We start from the raw sequence: 22399 nt of genomic DNA, 5'->3' as shown, positions 1-22399 counted from the left end.
TACAGATGAAGCTTTGCTCGCTTGCCAGCCTGCCACTCACCTCCTGCTGTGTGGCCCCGTTCTTAATAGCCACAAACCGATACCGGTCTGTGGCCCCGGGGGGTTGGGGTCCCCTACTATATGTCTTTGGAACATGCATGAAGGACTGAAATATTGTTCTATGTGAAAACTAATGACACTGTGGGAGTTAGGCAGAACAATACTTAAGATATGATCTTGGCTGTCAGAGAGATTCTGTATGCTACACTGACTGCAAATAAGAGATGCATGGTCACAATACTATGGAGATACATTAATTGTAATGAAAGAGATCGAATTGCTTCAAGGCGAAGAAACACATCAAGAGGTAGAAACAGCATCTGTAAACTGCATTTATTGAGTGCTTATTGGGCACTGGGCACATCAGATACAAAAGAGTTGGGATGGGGGCAGGTAAGAACTTAAGAAATTAAATACACACGTTAATTTTACCACGAATTCTAACTACTAGGGAAGTACAAAATTCGTACAAGTTATACTTTATAATGAAATTTTGATGTCTGTCAAAAGGATAAGCTATACATACAATGCAATAAAAATGTTTTAAAATTGTGCTTAATATCACAGAACTACCCCGAAATGGGTTGATAAAATGCCTATACAGCATTATACACATATATTTTACGTTAAAGATTGCTTGTAAAGTACAAATACTTTGCCCCCATTGCTGAGAAATCTATGGCTGACAACTATATGTGCAGTTCCTCTAAGAAACATCGCAGCATTTGTAGTCCATCTCTCCTTTAAACTCCACCTTATTTTTAGTTTCACTTACTATCGAGTTCTCTTCAGAACTGTTTATATTTCTTTTGTCTGATCATCTTCTTCGAGTTTCCTGATTTCATTTTTTAAACAATTTATAGTTTCACGACTTGCTTTTAATCTCTCTTTAAGCTCTGCAATTTCAAAGCTTGTTTTTTTTTTTGCAGCTTCTAATTTTTCTCTGGTTTTCACTTCAAGTTCTGCAACTAAAGAAAACATACACTTTTACTGATTCATTTCATTTTTTCTCACATGTACAAGATATGTCATAGAGCAATAAATGTGGCATTTCCTTAGGTCAATGTTTTCATGATGAAATGCGGACAACTTAAGATATGTAACTTTAGACACAGGGGGGTGGGTAAGAAAGTCTGAACTCTCTAGAGAGGCTCTAAGATGTTTTCTACCACTAAGAATGAAATTCTGACCACTAATATTTTAATTCACAGTTAACATTTTAAGACATAATGTCTTAAATTATGTCTAATTTCCTAATTATGTCTAATTTCCTAATGTGATTTGGAAATGAGGGAGTATACAGTCCAAGAGACATCCAGCCAATAAGAGTTTACTAAAAACAGTACTCTTAAATTTATGTACAAGTAAAACTTACATAATCACACTGGTAAAACAAACCTGTATCTTTTTTCAAAAAGATATCAATAAGTGTCTAGGTTTGAATTCCAGCTCTATCATTTACTAGATGTGCCACTCTGAATAAGCTACTTATTATCTCTATGCTCTATTCCTCATTGCTAAAATGAAGATTATAATAGCAAACACCTCATAATATTATTTGTTTAAAAGATTTAAAAAGAGTACTGTCTGGCACATAAAAAGCCATATTAACTACTATTATTATTATTACTGAATATTTAAAACATTCTAGCTGGCTACATAACAAATTACAAAAGAAAAATATCATTACTGCAAAATAGATTATATCGATTTAACTATTCCACTTGGATAGTGTAGCATCAAGTTTTACAGAGAAAAATGACTACGATCATCCAACATTTCCACCTTGTGGACATTTCAGGTAATTGCTGCTGATGACTGTTGAGGCACAGTTGTACTTTTGTTAACGTAAAAGGATCACTAATTGGAAGCAGTGTGGTTTGGTGAAGAAAAAAAACCAAAACCATTGAAATCAGAAAGACTTGAGTTCAAATACACCCTTGGCCCCTTAATAGCTGAATGCTGATATCTCTAAGTCTCCCTTCATCTCTTCTTTCTATATGATACAGTTAAAACTTCGTATTTCTCAGAGGATTTATGAGGATTAAGTAATATACCTAAAGCATCTAGCGCATTAAAAACACGCAATGTGGGACTTCCCTGGTGGCGCAGTGGTTAAGAATCTGCCTGCCAAGGCAGGGAACATGGGTTTGAGCCCTGGTCCAGGAAGATCCCACATGCCGCGGAGCAACTAAGCCCGTGCGCCGCAACTACTGAAGCCCGCGCACCTACAGCCCATGCTCCTCAACAAAAGAAGCCACCGCAATGAGAAGCCCGAGCACCGCAACGAAGAGTAGCCCCCGCTCGCCACAACTAGAGAAAGCCCGCGCGTAGCAACGAAGACTCAATGCAGCCAAAGATAAATAAATAAAATAAATAAATTTATCAAAAAACAAAAACAAAACACGCAATGTGTCCTTATTTTCCTCATTGCTGGTGCTTTCTTTTTGTGATATATTTTGTAACACAGGTAAACTTTTATATTGCCAAAACAATCCATATTTTTCTTTGTAATTTTTCATTGCTTTTATTTTTTCAATTATTTTTGAAAACAGGTAGTACATACACGATACAAAATTAAAAGGCTGAAAAGTGTAGACAATGGAAAAAATGTCTCCTTTTAATATGTGTATGACTGATTTACTTTGCTGTACACCTGAAACTAATACAACATTGTAAGTCAACTATACTCCAATAAAAACAAAAACAAAAAAAGCCTCCTTTTACCCCTGTCCCCCACCAACCAGCGCTCTTCCCAGAGATAATCACTGTTAGGTTTCCTTGGTATCTTTCCAGAAATAATTGGTTCAGAGACGAGCATACACCTAAGTGTGACTTCTCCTCACCCCCAACACAAGTGGTGTCACACTATCCACACTGCTCAGCACCCTGCTCTTTCACTTAACATTACTACATCTGAAAGCTCATTCCATATCACAGGGCTGTCTCATTCTTTCAAAGGCTGCAGAGGACCTCACTGAATGGACATACATAATTCATTCATCTGTCCCCTCTGATGTACATTTGGAGTATTTCCAGTTTTCTCTATTACAAACAATGTTATAACATGTATGCTGCGCATAATCATTTCAGTATACTTGTGGGCTAAATTCCAGTAAACAGTAATTGAAGGACATTTGATCTTGTAAATCTGGAAGAATGCCAAGTGACTCTTAGAGGTCCTCTTAATTCATAATCTACTAGCATTGTACGTCTATTTCCCTACTGCATCAACTTTTTGGTCTTAGTTAATCTGAAAGATTAAAAATGGTATTTCAGAATAGTTTTAATTTACATTTCTATTACTTCTGAGGCAGACAATCTTTTAATATGTTTAGGGGACATTCCTCCCTTTCTTTTTATGGATTGTCTGCTTTTCCTTTGCTCATTTCTCTTTTAGGTTATCGACTCTCCCCACCACCCTTTTAAAAAATTGAGGTATAATAGTTTCAGGTGTACAACATAATGATTCAATACTTGTATATATTGCAAAATGATCATCACAGTAAGTCTGAAGTTAACATCTGTCACCACATATAGTTACAGATTTTTTTCTTGTGATGAGAAATTTTAAGATCTACTCTCTTAGTAACTTTCAAATATGCAATACAGTATTATTAACTACAGTCACCATGCTATAAATTACATCCCCAGGACTTACTTTATAAGTAGAAGTTTGTACCTTTTTGCCCACCCCTCACCTCCCGCCTCTGGCAACCACCAATCTATTCTCTGTATGTGAGCTTTTTTTTTTTTTAAGATTCTACATATAAGTGAGACCATACTGTATTTGTCTTTCTCTGATTTATTTCACTTAGCATAATGCCCTCAAGGTCCATCCATGTTCTTGCAAACAGCAAGATTTCTTCTTTTTTTATGGCTAAGTAATATTCCATTGTGTATATATGCATGTGTGCGTGTGTACGCATCTGTGTGTGTGTGTGTGTGTGTATATATATATATAAAACACCTCTTCTTTATCCAGTCACCTGTTGATGGACACTTATGTTATTTGCCTGTCTTGGCTATTGTAAATAATGCTGCAGTGAACATGGAGTTGCATATATCTCTTCAAGTTAGTGTTTTTGTTTTGTTCAGATACGTATCCAGAAGTGGAATTGCTGGATCATATGGTAGCTCTACTTTTATTCTTCTGAGGACCCTACATACTGTTTTCCATAGTGGCTGCACCAATCAACATTGCACAAGGGCTTCCTTTTCTCCACATCCTTGCCAACACTTGTTATTTCTTGTCTTTTTGATAGTAGCCATTCTAACAGACATGAAGTGATATCTCATTGTGGTTTTGATTTGCATTTCCCTGATGATTAGTGATATTGAACATCTTTTCGTATACCTGTTGGCCATCTGCATGTTTTCTTTGGAAAAATATCTACTCAGTTCTTCTGCCCAATTTTAATTAAATTGTATGCATTTTTTGGCCATTGAGTTGTATGAGTTCTTTATATATTTTGGATATTAACCCCTTATCAGATACATGATTTGCAAATATTTTCTCCCATTCAGTAGGTTGCCTTTTCATTTTGTTGATGGTTTCCTTTGCTCTGCAGAAGCTCTTTAGTTACTGGTTATCAGCCTTTTTAAATGATGTGCAGGAGCTCTTTATACATTAAAGAAACTAGTCATTTGTGATATGAGTACAATATTTTTTCATGGCTTGTCTGTCTTTAGACTTTGTTGACAATGCTTTTTTACTATGCAGAAGTTTTTATCCCCTTGCTCTCCCCCTCTCTCTCCATATCAATTAAAAAACATATATGGAGTGAAAGGCACATTGTGAGATGGTGGGATACAGAAGTAGGAGATAGACAAGAAAGAAAAATGCATTACAGTGTCATGAAGTAATCATAGGGCGCTATGACATACCACGGGGAAAGGGTGTGTGTGTATATCAAAGAAGGCTTCTTGGCAGTAGTAAAATCTGAATTGAGTTTTAAAGAATGAGAAAGGAATTAGGTTGATGAAGTGGACATAGTGGGCCTTGGAAAGAGTACAGAAAGATTTGGGAAACAACAAGGAGTCCTATATGACTGTAACAGGTAGTTTTAAATCTAGTCAGGAAGACCAGATTTAACTCATTTGTCAGAGGACAGCATGCACTGTAGATACAGATTTTTGTGGTCTGATTTAGTCACTATACTTTATTTTTGACAAATCATAAGACTGCAAAGCGTACCATATATTGAAAGAACTGGGTTAATTACCAATGAGATGATAGGGGAAAACATTTAAAAACTTCTTTTAGCCTGTTCTGGTTTTCTGCTTCCAATATATTAAATGCTTATACATACATTTAAGATATATATATATGTGTGTGTGTGTGTGTGTGTGTGTGTGTGTGTGTGAGTGTATGTATATATATATGTATATATAAATATAGATAAAACTTCTGTTTTAAATTTCCAAATAAAGCCTCAATTTAGAGTAAGTCAATCCAAAGAAGAATATTTTTGCAAAGCCAATGTAACTTACTGGTTAGAAAAATAGTCTGTAAGGCTTTTTTTTTTTTTTTTAATATTTATTTATTTATTTATTTGGTTGCACCGGGTCTTAGTTGTGGCAGGCTGGCTCCTCTGCTGTGGCATGCGAACTCTTAGTTGCGACATATATGTGGGATCTAGTTCCCTGACCAGGGATCGAACCCAGGCCCCCTGCATTGGGAGCGCAGAGTCCTAACCACCGTGCCACCAGGGAAGTCCCTGTAAGGCTTTTTTACAAAGAGGTAGAACAGTTTATCGGTTAAGAGCACACACTCTGTCTCGGTTTAAATCCTGGCTTTGCTGAGTGATTTGAGGCAAGATATCAAATCTCTCTATGCTCTAGGGTCTTACTTAGAAAATGGGGCTAACAGTAGTACCTTCCTCCTAGGGTTGTTAAGGGTATTCAATAAATTAAGAAATGCAAAGCACTTATCTAGTACATGTAAACTCTCTTTAAGCATTAACTATCATTTTAATTATTCCTTGTAGAAGCAATTTCTATTAAAAGCTAGATCATTAGTACTTAAGTAAATTTCCATGGGTTTACCAGTATAAACATCTTTATAAACTTTTAGTGTGTTTTAAATTTTATAATGAGCAACCTCTATCCTGGCTATTACTCTTTCTAAAAATATTACTATGTTTTTAGAGCCTAAGTTCTGAGGACTGCTTAGGATAAAGTCCTGGCTCTACCACTAACTCATGTTAACTTGGGCAAGTTTCTTACTCTCCCTGTGCCTCAGTTTCCTTTTCTAAATGGATTACCTAATAAAGTTATTGTAGATGTAAATGAGTTTATACATGTACAGATTTACAAGAGTACAAACAGTAAGCACTCAGTAAAGCTAACTGATATTATTACCAAATATTGAGTATAATGCTCTCAAACTGGTAAAAGTATACCTATCTTTTTTAGACCTTTGATTAATATTCCCAAGTTGCTTTCCTAAAAGGCCTACTCACACAAACAATTCATAGAACACAGGGTTCACCACATCCTTAATAGGTACAACTATTATAAATTCCTTTTGCTTATTTGATACAAATATAACCACCCAGTATTATTTGGTTTGCATTTTAAAAATTACTAACAGGGTCAAATATTTTCCCTTTTTATTTACTAGTCATCTCCTCTTTCATCTGTCCATGTCTTCTGTCCATTTGTCAACTGAAGTTTAAAATTTTATTCTATTTTATTTATTTTAGGGTTTTAAAGATATTAACCCTTTCTCATATTTTCTACAAATTTATCTTTCTTTTTTGCCCTTTTGAAATGCAGAAGTTAAATATTTTTTTGCAAAATCAAGTTTGCCTTTGTTTCAATGTGATTTCTTCTAACACCTCAAATTTAGAAAGTCTTCACTAGCCAGGACAGACAGTCATTTCTCTAATTATTTAGACAGCTTAACCGACTTTAAAAAAACAGTTAACTATCATTAATTAAACTGGAATTTGTTTTGATAAGTGCTATAAAGCAATGATCTAAATTAAGTTTTCTTCTCAAAAGTTATCAATTGTGTCAATACCATTTACAGAATTATCTTTTTCTTCCTTATGGATTTGATACTGTTGAGAAAATAACCTCAAGATAATATAAAACATGCAATTTACTGATAAAAACTTCCCAAGGTTATAAAGCTCCACACATAAACTTTAACACGTTAAAAATTAATTTGTAGAAAAGTCTTTTCATGAAACACATTTGTCTCTACTATTACACATATATGAATTAATGATATTATTTTTGTTGAAAACACAGAAATGTGGGTACTTGAATTTAAAAAGAGAAGTTTCCTCTATGAATTGGGCACATTTCATAGTATGAGAGAAAGAAGATCTATAATGGAGAGAATATGACCAGTAACAAATTAAAATAGCATATGACTAGTGTTTTTTACCTTTTCAAAGTGATAATATACATATCTGTTTTATGTTCATAACAAAGTAGCCCAAGTATTTTTTCAGATGTAGAAAGTGAAACATAAAATTTTTTAATGAGTGTGATTTTCAATTTTAAATGACTACCAAGTAGCAATTATAATCAGTATTCAGATCTTTTAACTCTTGGTCAGGGTTTCACGAAAATACAAACAAAACACTACTATAACCAACAATGGTTAAACAGCAACCTCTTTCTCTCCTGCTTTCTCATCCCCCACCCCACTTCTTTTACTGGATCGCTTCTTCCAGCCTATAACGATACTGGTCTATTTCCCCCGAAAACTCTGCTCTCTTGACCCCAAATCCTGCTTCTGCTACTGCTTCAAGGGCTACTTTCCCTTTATAGTCAAGCTCCAAGACAGAGTTGTCCACAGCACCTGTCTCCAATTTCTCATCTCACTCGCTCTCTCTTTTTTTTGGCAGCACTGCACAGCTTGCAGGATCTTAGTTCCCTGACCAGGGATTGAACCCAGACCACGGCAGTGAAAGTGCCAAGTCCTAACCACTGGACCGCCAGGGAACTCCCTCATCTCATTCTCTCTTGATCCACTTCAACTGATCTTCTGTCCTTACTATTCTCCTTCAACTGCTCCTGTTAAGGTCACCAAGGACCTCCACCTTGCTATAGCCTATTTCTTGGCTCTGATCTTACTTGACCTATCAGAGGTACTGAACGCAGCTAATGACTATTTCCTGATACACTTTCTTCACCTGGCTCTAGGATATTATGTGCACCTAGTTTTTCTCCCTCCACACTCACTGTTCTTTCCTAATTCCTTTGCTGGTCATCTCCTTAATCTCTAAATGTTGGAGTGCCCAGGGCTCAATCCTTGAACCTCTTTTCTATCTTCACTTACTCTTGTGATGATACCACTTGGCCTCACAATTTATAAATCCATGTGTATATTAACTTCCACATTTATATCTTCAGCCTAAACCTCTCCTTGAATACCAGACTTTGAGTACAATTCCCTTCTCAACATCTCCACTTAGATGTCTTACAGGCATCCCACATCCATCATGTCCAAAAGTGTACTCCTAATCTTTCCCCTCAAAGCTGCCCCTCCCAGACTTCCCATCTCTATGAAAAGCAACAGCAATTTTTTTTTGTTTGTTTCCTCAGGCCCCAAACCTTAACAGTTATTCTTTGTTCATCTCCTTCTTTCACATCTTATTATCAAACCATCAGCAAATCCTACTGTACCTATCTTCAAAATAGAACCTGACCCCTTCTCACCACCTCCATTGCTATCACTCTGGTACTACACACAATTCTGTATCTGGATTACTGGAATAGCCTCCTAACTATTCTGCTCCTACCCTTTCTGCTTTACAGTCTATTCTCAACACAGCAACCAGGGTGATTGATCTTTTTAAAATATTAGTCTTATACTGTCACTCTTCTGCTCAACACCCACAAAAGACTTCCCATCTCCTTCAGTTTAATAACCTAAAGTCCCTATATAAGCTGGTCCCATAATAACTTCTTTGGCCTCATGTCCCACTCCTTGTCCCCTTGTTCACTCTGCTCCAGGCACACTGGCCTTCTTGCTGTTCCTCGGATATGCCAGGCAGGCTCTTACCTCAGGGTTCCTGCCCTTGCGGCCGCTCTACATGTAACATTCGTCTCTCATGTGGCTGCACGGCTCAGTTCCCCACTCCTTTTGGTATTTGCTCCAATGCCACCATTTCAGGAAGCATTCTCTGACCTGATATTTAAAACTCTTAACCATCTCCTCCCACCAAAAGCGCTCTCTCCCCGGCTTTAGTTTTCTTCATGCCATCCAATCACTACTTCACACTTCATTGTTCTGTTTATTTAATATTTGTCTTCTTTCCACTAGTATGTAAGCTCCATGAGGGCAGGGCTTTTGTCTGCTCTATCCTCTGAACAATGCCTGGTGTCTTACTGTTGCTCAATATATACTGTAAGCAAATAAATGAAAGATCAAAGGAAGAACCGAATAAATGGTGACATAAATGTCAACACAGGGTTGGTAAGTAGATTTCATCTTGAATGACAACTGCAAATGGTTGGCAACAGCTGCATGAAACGATGTGTAGGGGATTCTGAGGCCTTGTAAGCTAAAGGGAGAAGATAGCATGACTGACTATCAATAAGGCATTCTGGTCTTCACCACCCCAGCGTTAATATAAAACTATGTCAGGTGACAGGTTAAAAAGAGAGAGAGAGAGAAACTAGTTCACAGTACACTCAAGTATAATTATGTTCTGCAAGGTTCTTCACACCGATTTTGTTAGCAAAGACTAGTAAACAGAAAATGATTGAGTGACAGGTTAAGCAAGATTAATGAAAAGCTATGCTTAAATGTAATTAGTGAATAAAGACAAACAGTATTTCAGAGTGTGTCAGAGGCTGTCTTTTACCTTTCTGAAAGTAGGTCTACTTTGAGAACTATTTACAACATCCTTCTTACCTGTTCTTTAGTAATACATATTTTGTTTAACTCCTAAAAATTTTACCTGTATCTACTAAGGAAAAATATTTAATAGTCGCTAATCATACAATCCTTTCACCATTACAGAATACATTATTTCTCAGGATTAATTATAAACTCATGGCACTTACATTCTGTTTCATGCTTATAGGCTCCTAAGGTAAGCTGACGAGATGTTGTTAATAATTGTTGCATCATTGCTGTTGGGTCTTGAAATATCTAATGGAAGAGAATGAACAAAAGCCCAATAACTGCAAAATCTACAATTTAAAATGCTTTAAAAACTCTCATTATAAAATCTTCTTACCATTTCATCATAGAACTCTGAAACCACTGTCTTTTTTCCCAGCATTGCATTGGTGTCTGATTGAAATAGCTTTAATAAGTGATACAGGGTTACCTGAGAAATAAAAACAGACATGACATCTGTGCAATGGTTTTTATCATCATCATGAGACATCATCATTTCTGTAACTGATTTAGAGACTGAATTAGTAAACATATCAAATTCAGGATCTTGTTTCAGCTACAACTTACTGTGGCAGGTCACCCAAATTCTGCGTGTACTTTTATTTTCCTATTAGGTATTACCATTTATCCACATCTATTCAATATGTATGTTTTGAAGAGGGTAAGCAAACATTAGTTACAAAGCATCTCTAGAGAGTGACTATATATAAAAATAACACAAGATACAGCTATGGAAATTAAACTGGTAAGTCACTAAGATGAATTCTTTTACTTACACAGGTGAAATTTGATTAACTGTGACAGTTAAAGTTTACAAATTTACTATGGCGAAAAAAGATTTGATACTTTCAAAAGGAATGATCAATACTAAAATGCTCAGTGAGGACAAGTTAATTTCTTTAGTGTAATAATAAAATTAATACATAAGTAGCATAATAAACAAACACAGTTAGTCAGTGATAATTCACTTCGGCAAGAGCAATATGTCTTCAAAATATTTAAAAACAGATACAGTAAGACATCAAAGGAAAAGCTTTGCAGCACAATGTGTGATTATTTGAGCAAAACAAAACCTAGATGGTAAAACATCAGAGTTCATGTTGAAGGTATAGAAACCAATTCAGAGGCCTCAAAGAATTTTCCAAAAAGTTAGCTAAAATCATCATAAGGAGTATGGATCATATGCCATATTTAAAGCAGATAATTTGACAAATTTCTGGAACAGACAGAAAGCAGATGAGACTACACAGATAGATAAACCATAACAGGGAAATCCATAACCTAAAATCTTAAAGGAGAAAACTGCATCAGAGGTGGGAGCCACTGCCCCCAGTGGAGCCCCAGAGAGACTGTGAGCGCAAAGTTGGCAGGTATAGAAATCAAGAATGCTGTGGGGCGGCTAGGCTGGCCAACCTTCCCTCTTCTCCCCTCACTCACCGACGAGAAAGCACATCCTCCTGTGGAACCTAGAATTCTTCACCCAATCAAGTACGAGGTAAACAAAAATAAAGATATTTTCAGAGAGCACTGGCTCTGAAATTTTACTTCTCACGCATCCTTTCTGAAGAAATTCCTCCAGCAAAATGAAAAAAGAAACCAAGAAAGATGAAGAAAAAGGATCATCTGTCATCACTAAGAGCTGACAGGCACTATCTAAAATTGAAAAATCCAACCTTTGGGATTTAAATACATGAGATGAGTGGGAATAATTTCTAGAGGAACTGAAAACAGTAACTGTGGTTTTCCTGAGGAAGGGGTCAGAGATGGGGGAAAGAAGATGTTATGGGTTGAACTGTATCCCCCAAAAGACATGTTGAAGTACTAGACCTCAGAACATGTAAATGTAACCTTATTTGGAAATAAGAGCCTTTTGCAGATGTAATCAAGTTAAGATCAAGTCATTAGGCGGGGACCCTAATCCAATATGACTGGTGTCCTCATAAAAAGAGAAGTGACACAGAGACAGGGAGGGAGAGAAGGCCATGTGAAAATGGAGGCAGAGACTGGAGTTACGCTGCCACAAGCCAAGGAACGCCTGGGGCCACCAGGAACTAGAGGAGGCAAGAAAAGATTCTCGCCTAGAGGCTTTGGAGAGAGCATGGCCAACACCTTAATTTGGGACTTCTAGTCTCCAGAACCGGGAGAATAAATTTCTGTTGTTTTTAGCCACTCAGTTTGAGATACTTTCTTATGGCAGCCCTAGGAAACTAATACAGGAGACTTGTACTTTTTATTTTTTAAATCTTTTTAAAAAACTATATGCATATCTTTTATAATTTAAGAAGTATTAAAAACTACATCATAAAGTCTTCCTTTCCCAAATTTATTATTCAGACCTGGAGAGACATTCATGCAGATGAATAATAGGCAATGAATAATTTCAGGACAGATGTCCCTAATTTTCAGGGGTGTTTAAAGATTCTTAGAGCAATGAAAATGCCTATACTTGCCAGAGATATTTCTAGGAATAAAAACCCAATATTAGCATTTTGCTTTTAGAAACAACCATTCCTTTTACAGTGGTTTGATGTATAATAGGTTACTGGATAACAGAAGTAAATCACAAGTTACCCATATCTTTCTTTTATATTTTAAATAAACCTCATATGACTTACTTTCTGTAAGAGCCAACTATTCAAAAACTATAATGGTTTCATTATACTAAAAGAACACTACAATAATTTGGAGGGGATAAAACTCAGGCCTATGTAGATCTATATGGAAACCTATTCAATAAATGAATCACTCCAGAAAGGCAAAAGATCATATTACCCTACTTTCCCAAGAGTAGACTTTGAGAGCTGTCTCATAATGAGGTTACATTATATAATGATTTCTTTCAGAGATGTATTTTCCAATTGAGGGCAGGGTAGGGAGGAGAGAAGGGGGAGACAGATGAGGAGGCAGACAGGTAAGGCAGCACATTCTCAAAATAAAATGAATTCAAAGCAATCTTACAAAGTTAACAAGAACCTCTGCTCTAGTAACATGACCAACTTCTCCTTCTCTCTCAACATCTGCCATATTCTGTGCTCTATTCTCCCTAATAGACTACTTTGGTTAAGGATAGGTGTAGTGTCTCATCTTTGTATCCCACCCCTTGGGCAATATCTTCCAAATATGGATATTTAATAATTTCTTGTCAAACAGAATATAATGTCTGTGAGAGTATCCCAGAAGGACAAGAATGGTAGGAGACCTGGAAACCTTATCACATGGAAGATATTTAAATGAGCTATAGATGGTTCTTCAGGAGAAAAGAAAACTAAAGTATGAATAGTTATCAGTAAAAAGTTCAAGGAAGCTTAACATAAAGTAGAGCTTTCTTAAAACTAGAACTACTCCAAACCTGAATAGGATGTTTCACTTAATAACGGAAGTCAATATTCTCTTCTTGCTATACTGGACTGCCTAAAGGAACTTCTATGTAGGAAGAGTATGGTCTACCTTAATGGGTCCTAAATATTACTGCGCATCAAAATTACCTGGGGTGCTGACCCCTCTCCAAACCTGTGAATCACACTCCATGGAATGGGGCCTAGAAGTCTGAACTTTTAAAAAACACCTCAGGCATTTCTGATGCAACTAGTTAGGAACTAATTCTCTGTATCACTGGCCCAGGTGACATTCAAATCCTTTAAAAGCACATAGTTTTACAAATGTAATCTGATAATTAAAGTGTCAATGTTTGGTGCTAAAGGAGCGAGCTGAATCTATCAAGATGAAAATTAATGGTGATGAACATTAAAGCCCTGAAACTGGAGTTAAACACCAGCCACACAAATGTGCAATGAGACAGCCTGAGTTGTGACCCTTTAGGTTTAAAAATAAAACAGGCTTAGTGGTTTTAGTCAAAAGCAAGAGTAAAGGAAGGAGTGTGAGGTCTGAATGCAAATACCTGGATTCAAAAACTAGCTCCACCACAATTAACTGTGTTTTTGAGCACATGACTTCATCTCTGAGCCTTAATATGCTCATCTCTAAAATGAGGATCTCACCAACCTCACAAAGTTGCTGAGGGGTCAAAGTGAAAGATTTGAGAGACTTTTTACATTATCAAGCAACAACCTGAAGAGATCAAATAATGAAAAAGTCAGTGGTTATAAATAAGGATTCAGGTATAAGATAAAGCTGCTAGTACTGATGACAGTTTGAAAATGTAAAAAGACTTTCTAGGGCTTTTAACTGTAAAAAACCGGACACTCCCATTTCAGAGAGCATATGGACTCCACTTGTTTGTTACTAAGAACCAAACAATACTAATGAATTTTAAATTTTTTTGCTGTAGTAATCATGTAATTTCCATGATTCCTTTCAAATAACTGTTCACATTCTATCCCTTCTTTTTATACTTGAAAAACAAAAGAGTTTTGAAAGGCACTTCACTTAAAAATGAAAAACCTTAACTCATAGCAAGATAAACCAAGCCATAAGCTTACATAAAGTATACCTGAATGAAAATGTCAACATATAACAAGCTATTGAATAGTGTAAAATTTTCACAATTACTAAAAAATTCATTTTATATTTGCAGAGATTAACATTACTCACAGGTCTTTCATTAGGATCAATGAAAAATATTTTGATGATTATTTCGAATTCACCCCAACCTGTTTCAGTAATTTCATATGGAGGCTTAGTAACAACTAAAAGAAAGAAAAAAATAAAACAATTATTAATTGTAAATTACTGATACAGTTTCCTAGCTCTTTTAAAATTTATAATATTATGAATTTTAAAAAACTATTGTACCTCTTAAAGGATTGCCGTAACTTTCATGTAATTTAAATTGGATTTTCTTCACATATGCTGACATATCCTAAAATACAGAGGAATTAATTAATTAGTTCTGCCATCTACACATAACAATTAGGAAGGAGATACACAGAGCACCTGTGTCAATTTTATAAAATACACTTCTCCTTAAATTTTATGGAAACCAATTTTCTAAGAAACATGAATTATACCCTGGAGGTTTGTTTTTTATCTTAAACAAAGGAAGTCTGTGCGGAATTCTTTCAAAATTCATAATATATAGAAATATATATGTCCTTAATTCATTGTTTTGCATTCCTATTTTTATATATCTCTGTAGACAATACTCAAAATCAATTTTGATTTTTCCATAAAACAGCAGTACACTTCCAATATTTTCTACAGAAATAAACATATACACCAAAGCAAATCTAAGAATTAAGTAACTTCAAAAAACAAAATTATATTATACAAAGGTCAACTAAACTAAGCAACCTAAAACTGTTGTATATAAAACTCTTCCTTTCCTTAATTATATTTTGAAGCACAAAAGCATATTCATTAGTTCCGGCACACAAAAGGGATTCTGCTAGCGAAGGAGGCCTTTTCAAAAATAATTCATTATAGAAAAACAGGAAAATGCAAAACAGAGTAAGTCGCACTCAACAGTAATGTTCATTAATCTTTTTATTTGCTTTCAGGAATTTTTATGTGCTTATTATCTACATATTTTTTTAACTGGGATCCTACTGTAATAATATATTACTATCTGCCTTCATCACTTAACATTATTTTGTGAACATTTTTTCTGAGGCAGATTTTCATAAGCATCTTTGAAGACTATTTTGGGAATACTTTCATTCATTTTTTCTACAAATATGAGTGACTACCAATATAGGCAGATGCTATAATGATAAATAACAGAATCTTGTCCTCAGGGTCTCACTGTAAAGTGGGGGGCAGACAAGAAAATCAGCATTTCAATGCTGTAATCTGTAATCTGTTGTGTGCATATTAGGTCATGTGTTATGAGGACATTAGGTACAAATCCATAGGAAAGGCAGCTATTTTAGTCTTTGGAGATCAAGAAAGTAGATCTAAAGAAAATACACTTGAACTAAGACCTAAGGGAACAATAAGAATGGAGTGGGTGGGAAGACAGGAAGAGGTTTAAGAGTGTTCCTTTGGGAAACTGAGAGTAATTTAGTATTGGTAAAATGTAGGATATAAAGAAATGAGGCAAACACAGACAAGGGATAAGGCTGCAGAGATAGGATAGGGAAAGGTCATGGCAGGCCTTCTAAACATGATAGCTTTATGATGAGGGCAATAGGTAGTCACTGAAGGTGTTTTTTTTGTTTGTTTGTTTTTAACAGCTCTATTGAGATATTCACATACTACACAAACCACCCATTTAAAGTTCACCATTCAATGGTTTTTAATATATTCACAGAGTTGTACAACTATCACCACAATCAATTTGAGAACATTTTATCACACAAAAGGAAACATACCCATTCTTCCTCCCACCCACTGTCAACCACTAATCTAGGTTCTATGTCCATGGATTTGCCTATTATGGACATTTTATAAAAATGGAATTATACAGTATGTGGCTTTTGTGTCTGGCTTCTTTCACTTGCCATGTTTCCTAATTTTTTCCATGTGTTAGTAGCATGTATCAATACTCTATTTTATTCCTTAATAACATTCCACTATATGGATACACTACATTTTATTTATCTATTCATCAGTTTAGAGACATTTGGGCTATTATGAATAATGTCACTACAAACATTCATATACAAGTTTTTGTGTGGACTTTGAAGGTTTTTTATTTTCCTTCGTCTTTTAACTTTACTTAATAGTATAAATGCTGAAGAAAAAACAACATTATCAAGCTTAATTGGTTTCAACATGTATTAACTCAGTCTTTTGGTAGAATATATGAAGAAAAGATAAATAGAACTCAAAAGTCAACTGCCTTATTCTTTGTCCTTGAAATTAAGATAACTTTGCGTTGCATCACATGCATTGCATGTCCTGTAGATGTTTGATTTCAGCTCAAGAGCTCTACATTCAAGTGGTCACCTTTAAATTGTGGCTACAGCTGCACTGAGTTCAGTTACCATAAACTGTCCTACATGGCCTTCTTTTGATTTACCTCTAAATTTATCATCTCTTAACTTATTAAATGTGACTGAACATACTGTGGGGTTACATGGGAAGAAAGAGTATTCAGCATTGGAAGTAATTTTGAATGATAAGTCAGCATTTCTACCCTTAAAATTGACACTATAAAGTTATTTTGAATAATTATTAAATTTAATTTAAAAATGTGACCCCTTGATAAAGTAAATGTATGTCCAAAATTCTAGTCTCTTACATGTGGCAAAATATAATTCAAAGTGTTTGAAGCAGACTACCTTTACCATCAAGCTGTGAATCTACCCTTGGGCTATTTGGCACCATTTTCATCTTTTCAGAAGTAACAACTCTTTGTGACATCTCTAAATGCTATTTCAGATGTTTCTAAAAGGTGACGAATGATTGCAATGATAACATAAATTCTCACCTGCCTTTTTGCTTCCACTATATTGGAACAATGATATTTGAAATACAGAATGAAGGGTTTTAAATAGAGGAATAGTTTATTCATTCAGTAAGTATCTGTTGAATACCCACTATGTACTTACTGCATTCCAGGAATTAGAGATTCAGTAGCAAAACCAAATTACCAGCAGCTAGATTATGTAGCAGTTTGTCTTTCATCTTTTCTGATGGTCTGATTACCAAATTATCACTTAAATTTACTATTCCTGAAATACCTGATTATATACTAGGCTACCTTAAGGTGTGGTAATTGGAAGACGTACTGTGCATATAGCATAATTCTTTTTACCATAACTTAATTTTAATTAGAAAACATTTTTGGAAAGTTGATTCTACTAACAATTATAGAAAGATGACAGCTCTTACTTTATTCTTTCAACATTTTTGGTAACATTTCTACAATGGGCCAATTTTATTATCAGTTACTATACAATATTACAATTTAACTCTGAGCAAAAAAACTATAGCTTCAAAAAAGTTTTAGGAAAAACAATTACCTACCTCATTTCTATATGGTTTTACATATACTGTCCACTGATGGGTGTGCCCATCCTCTTCTCTTTTCTTTCCAAAATATCGAGCAACATTACCATAAACTATTGGTTTAACGATAGTAACCCCCTGCAAGAAAACAATTTCAACACCAGTTAACATTGTATTGGGCTTCCCTGGTGGCTCAGTGGTTAAGAATCCGCCTGCCAATGCAGGGGACACGGGCTTGAGTCCTGGTCCGGGAAGATCCCACAGGCCGTGGAGCAACTAAGCCCGTGCGCCACAACTACTGAGCCTGCGCTCTACAGCCCGCGAGCCACAACTACTGAAGCCCGCGCATCTAGAGCCCGTGCTCTGCAACAAGAGAAGCCACCGCAATGAGAAGCCTGCGCACCACAACGAAGAGTAGCCCCCGCTCGCCGCAACTAGAGAAAGCCCGCGTGCAGCAACGAAGACCCAATGCAGTCGAAAATAAATAAATAAATAAATAAATAAATTTATTTAAAAAAACCCCAACACATTGTATTATTACCCAAATAAACAGAATTCGAACTCTGAAAGCTTGTTTTAAGAAATGGCAGGCAGTCTAACAACGTAGTTTGCTTATAACATGGATTTCCCTCCACAAATCATTTCCAGACAATTAGCCTCATTTCATAATACCACAGATAACTAAACACCACATTAATTACAATGTTCCCACTTTGAAAACGTGTACTTAAATCATGTGGGGTACTTTGAGAGTTCCCTTTTTCTTTCTCTCTTTTTTTTTTTTTTAAAGAAACAGAAAAAGCTCTATTTACAAACTTTAAAGAGCAGCCTGGAATAACGCTCACCAACTTTACCATCACCTGATGGTTATGTCCTTATTTATCAGCTTACACCAGGGTTCTCCAAAGCACAGTACAAAAATTAAAGACAGTTTGGAAGGGGATTTTAGGTAGAATAAGGGCAAACATTTTCATTTTATTACTTGTGTTTAATCTGTATTAGAAAAACCATAACTATAACTAGCAATTCAAACCCACAATTTCAAACATAGTAATGCTTACGAAGGGACTTTAAAAAATTGATTTAAACAAAAATGTTAAACACTACATTTTGATTCAGATAATGGCAAAGAGGCACTTGGATGACTCAAGCTCGGTAAACCCTGGACTGATGGCATGTGTGCTATATTTGTGTTCAGTTCTGAGATGTACATACATGTTTCTCATCACATCCAGTTAAGTGTAAAGGCAGATTATGATGGAAAGGAGATAGAAAAAATTCCAAGTGAAGAAAATTGCTGAATGTTGCACATGAATTTGAGACCAATTGTTCAATAGTAAGACTGTATCTGAAGGTCAAAGAGCAAGATATATCACATGTGAAAAGTGCTGTGCCAATGTAATCAACAATTAAAAAGAAATGAGGAAAAGCAGTGAACAAATGGAAAAACTTTTCATTGTGACTAGATAATTCACAAATAAAACCAATACCTATTAGCCTGAAGTTAGTTCAGAAGAAGGCAAGCAGTTTGTACACAAACTTAAAGAAAAAAAAATCACAGCAAGTGCCCTTTTGTGGCACCCAAAGATGGGGCCTCGCATTCAAGGGTCGAGTGAATAAGTACAAGGAGCACTGACATGGTGAGGGATAATAGATCCTGAACTGCTACAATGTTGCTAGGAACTTGCGGAGTTCCTCAATGATGAAAAGCGGGCCCATCTGCCAAAAGACTTTCTACCTGGATCAAATTTATCTAAATTGGGAAAAGATGCTTACAAGACCACATAATCAGCATGGAGAAGAAATAAGTCCCTAATTTTAAAGTTTTACATGACTAACTCGGACCCATTTTCGGTGGAAAAGCATTTGAGGACTACAGGCCTAATCTCCTCAAGTGATTTTGGACTTAAAAGACTTTTAGAACCTAACATGATTACAAGTAGAGAGAGTTCTGTAAGTTCTTCTCCAAACGCTAGTGTTCTAATCCTTTGTTCAGTAGTACTTTCTTATCATTCCAAAACCTCGCCCAAAAGTGGGGGAAAACGTATGTTTATGAACCTTACAGTACTATGAATTTTACCTGGCATCTGTTTCCCCTTCCATTAAATTTCAGTAGCTTTTGAAACTTTCAAAGCACTGTGTATGACAATTGTATATTCAGTATAAAATTATGTGAAAACAATATGACACAGAGAAAGACTCAAAAAAAAAAAAAAAAAAAAACCTAGATCAACTAGATTGGTGCAAAAGTGGGTGATTTCTTTTTTAAAAAAATTTTCCTGGGCTTCCCTGGTGGCGCGGTGGTTGAGAGTCTGCCTGCCAATGCAGGGGACACGGGTTCGAGCCCTGGTCTGGGAAGATCCCACATGCCGCGGAGCAACTGGGCCCGTGAGCCACAACTACTGAGCCTGCACGTCTGGAGCCTGTGCTCCGCAACAAGAGAGGCCACGATAGTGAGAGGCCAGCGCACCGCGATGAAGAGTGGCCCCCACTTGCCGCAACCAGAGAAAGCCTTCACACAGAAACGAAGACCCAACACAGCCAAATAAATAAATTAATTAATTAATGAAAAAAAAATTTTCCTTTCTGCGGTAAATAAAAATCAGAAGGGGTAAAAATAGGTGTTACATCAGGAACCAGTTGGTCGTCTCATAAAAAATAAATGTGCCAGGGGATGTAGTAAAGTGGGAGGGAAATGTGTCACAGTGTCATACATTACGTTAGGCTCTATGATCACTTTAATTAAAAACTAAGAAGCTACCGTGTACTGAATGTTCCCTATGTGCCAGGCAGTGTTATGTTCTTTGCATGCCTTGATTGGTATCTTGGCTGTAGCCTTGGGACTTTAGGAACACCATGAACTTGGGGAAGTCTTCTGAACTTTCCTAGTTGTAAATACTGGGGGTGATACTGCCTTTGTAGCGACTGAATCAGAGAATCGGGTAAAGCGTCCACCCACCGTGCTTACTTCGCACGGTATCTGCTACTGTTATTATCCTCACAATAGATGGGTACTGCCCTCCCCACCGCCTTTTTACAGGTGACCTGGGTTGGCAGAGGGTGAGCAGCAAGCCAGGATCTGCCAGCCCCGCAAGTGGCTTTTTCCTCGGCAACAACGTCCAGCTCTCCCCCAGGCACCACCGATTATGTTTGTTTTTTGTCTGGAATGGAAGGGAGGCGGTGACACATGAAGTTGTGGCCAAATGAAATCATGATTTTCCCTCTGGGGCTTTGACTCGCCGTCCGCCTGGAAACCGCGGCTCCAGCCCGAGGCGAGAAGGCGCGAGAGGAAACAGGCAGGCCCTCCCCAGGCCGCGCCAGGAGGAGCCGGGGCGAGAGAGCCACTCCCGGAGGGGAGGCGCGGGCCGGGCACTGACCTTCACTCTCCCGCCGGAGTCAGGCCCAAATTCGGCCATTCTCTTGAACATATTGTCCTACGGAAGAAGCCGCCGCCGCCAGGGAAAGAGACCGGGGCCGGCGGACTCGCCGCTCCGCTCAGAGGCCCCGCTCCTCCCGCGCGGGCCCAGGAGGAGGGTTTCTGGCCGAAGGAGGACGAGTCAGCTGAGCTCGAGGCGCTGAGGGATCGCCAACGCCTCACAGCGGAGGGCGTCGCGGAAGCCCACTCAGCTCCGCGCGGTTGGAGTGCGGGACGGGAAAGGTGGCACCGGTGACGTTTTGTGCGCAGGCGCGACGAGCTCGCGCACACTGCGCACGCGCCGAGCCGCTGCTTTTAGGCGAACGGAAGCCCGGTCTTGGTTGCCAGTGCCTGTCGACAGGCCAGACCGCCTGGCTTCGTAATGACCGAGAAACTGGCTTTTGGAGGTAATACCTTGCCATCGCCAAAGCATGACAGTTCTGAAATTAAGTTCATGAAATCTCGCCCACCGACAGCTTTTCGTTGTGTTCATCCAGACGTTCTCAGACTTGAACCGCTAATTTCTTTTTTTTATTTACTCCCTTCTTCCTCTCCTTCCTTCCTTCCTACTCATTTTGGATTCTCAGGTCCATAACGTGACGCAACCCCCCCCTCCCTTGCCCTTCTGTGGCACTAACTACTTTGCAGGTTAGTGCAGTGCTAAATGAATGACCTCCAATTTAATTGAAATCTGAGGTGCTAGTCAGAGGTTCGCTCTCCTTTTTCTTCTGTTTTAAACTGGAAGCTATTCTATTTCCCTAGTCTCCTCAAACCTCCAACCTTGACACCAACCCTCTCATTCTGATCAGGTGACTTTGCATCTTATTTCAACAGAGATAACGGACCTCCATGCCACCAGACCTAAACGCAAGCTTTGGTTTGCCCAATATCCACCCTCCCTTCCTTTCTTCTCTTCTGTTCAAGAGAGAATCGTCTCCCAGTTTATTTATTTATTTATTTGGGTGAAGTAGAAAAGAATAGCTTTATTGCTTTGCTAGGCAAAGGGACACAGCGGGCTCGTGCCCTCAAAACTGTGTGTCTGTCTTCCAGTTTAAAATCAATCCTTCAGTGTTCTTGATCTCATTCTTTTTCACTTTCTTGAGGATTTTGCCCCATCAGCCGTCTCCATTCTGCCCTGTACCTCCAACTTTTCTTCTTAGGCCTTTTCCCTTAAGAAGAGTTAAACAAACTTTAATCTTTCCTGTTAGAAACCAACCAAACAC

The 22399-nt window shown here is 37.3% G+C and overlaps 1 protein-coding gene across 1 annotated transcript; it reads right to left on the bottom strand.

The window, feature by feature from the left end:
• Positions 1 to 357: 357 nt before the first annotated feature.
• On the bottom strand, positions 358 to 21452 carry YEATS4 (YEATS domain containing 4). The gene is made up of 7 exons (XM_059934691.1): positions 21139 to 21452; positions 17780 to 17899; positions 14663 to 14729; positions 14462 to 14556; positions 10248 to 10340; positions 10072 to 10159; positions 358 to 1007 (listed from the first exon to the last, which is right to left on the bottom strand). The coding sequence occupies exons 1-7, from the start codon at positions 21187 to 21189 to the stop codon at positions 838 to 840; spliced, it is 684 nt and encodes a 227-aa protein (XP_059790674.1). The 5' UTR covers positions 21190 to 21452; the 3' UTR covers positions 358 to 837.
• Positions 21453 to 22399: the final 947 nt, after the last annotated feature.

This window comes from Balaenoptera ricei, chromosome 10 (genome assembly GCF_028023285.1).
Source record: "Balaenoptera ricei isolate mBalRic1 chromosome 10, mBalRic1.hap2, whole genome shotgun sequence".
NCBI classification, from domain to species: Eukaryota; Metazoa; Chordata; class Mammalia; order Artiodactyla; family Balaenopteridae; genus Balaenoptera; species Balaenoptera ricei.
The sequence above is the reverse complement of the archived record's forward strand: the minus strand, read 5'-3'. Positions and strand labels throughout refer to the sequence as shown.

What these genes read in the sequence shown, in the direction of transcription:
- YEATS4 (XM_059934691.1), bottom strand. Translation starts at nt 21,189, where the DNA reads ATGTTCAAGAGAATGGCCGAATTTGGGCCTGACTCCGGCGGGAGAGTG. An exon ending in CAGAGTTCTATGATGAAATG is followed by an intron (nt 10,160 to 10,247) that starts GTAAGAAGATTT and finishes CTCTTCCATTAG; the next exon opens with ATATTTCAAGACCCAACAGC. An exon ending in CTATAAGCATGAAACAGAAT is followed by an intron (nt 1,008 to 10,071) that starts GTAAGTGCCATG and finishes TGTTTTCTTTAG; the next exon opens with TTGCAGAACTTGAAGTGAAA.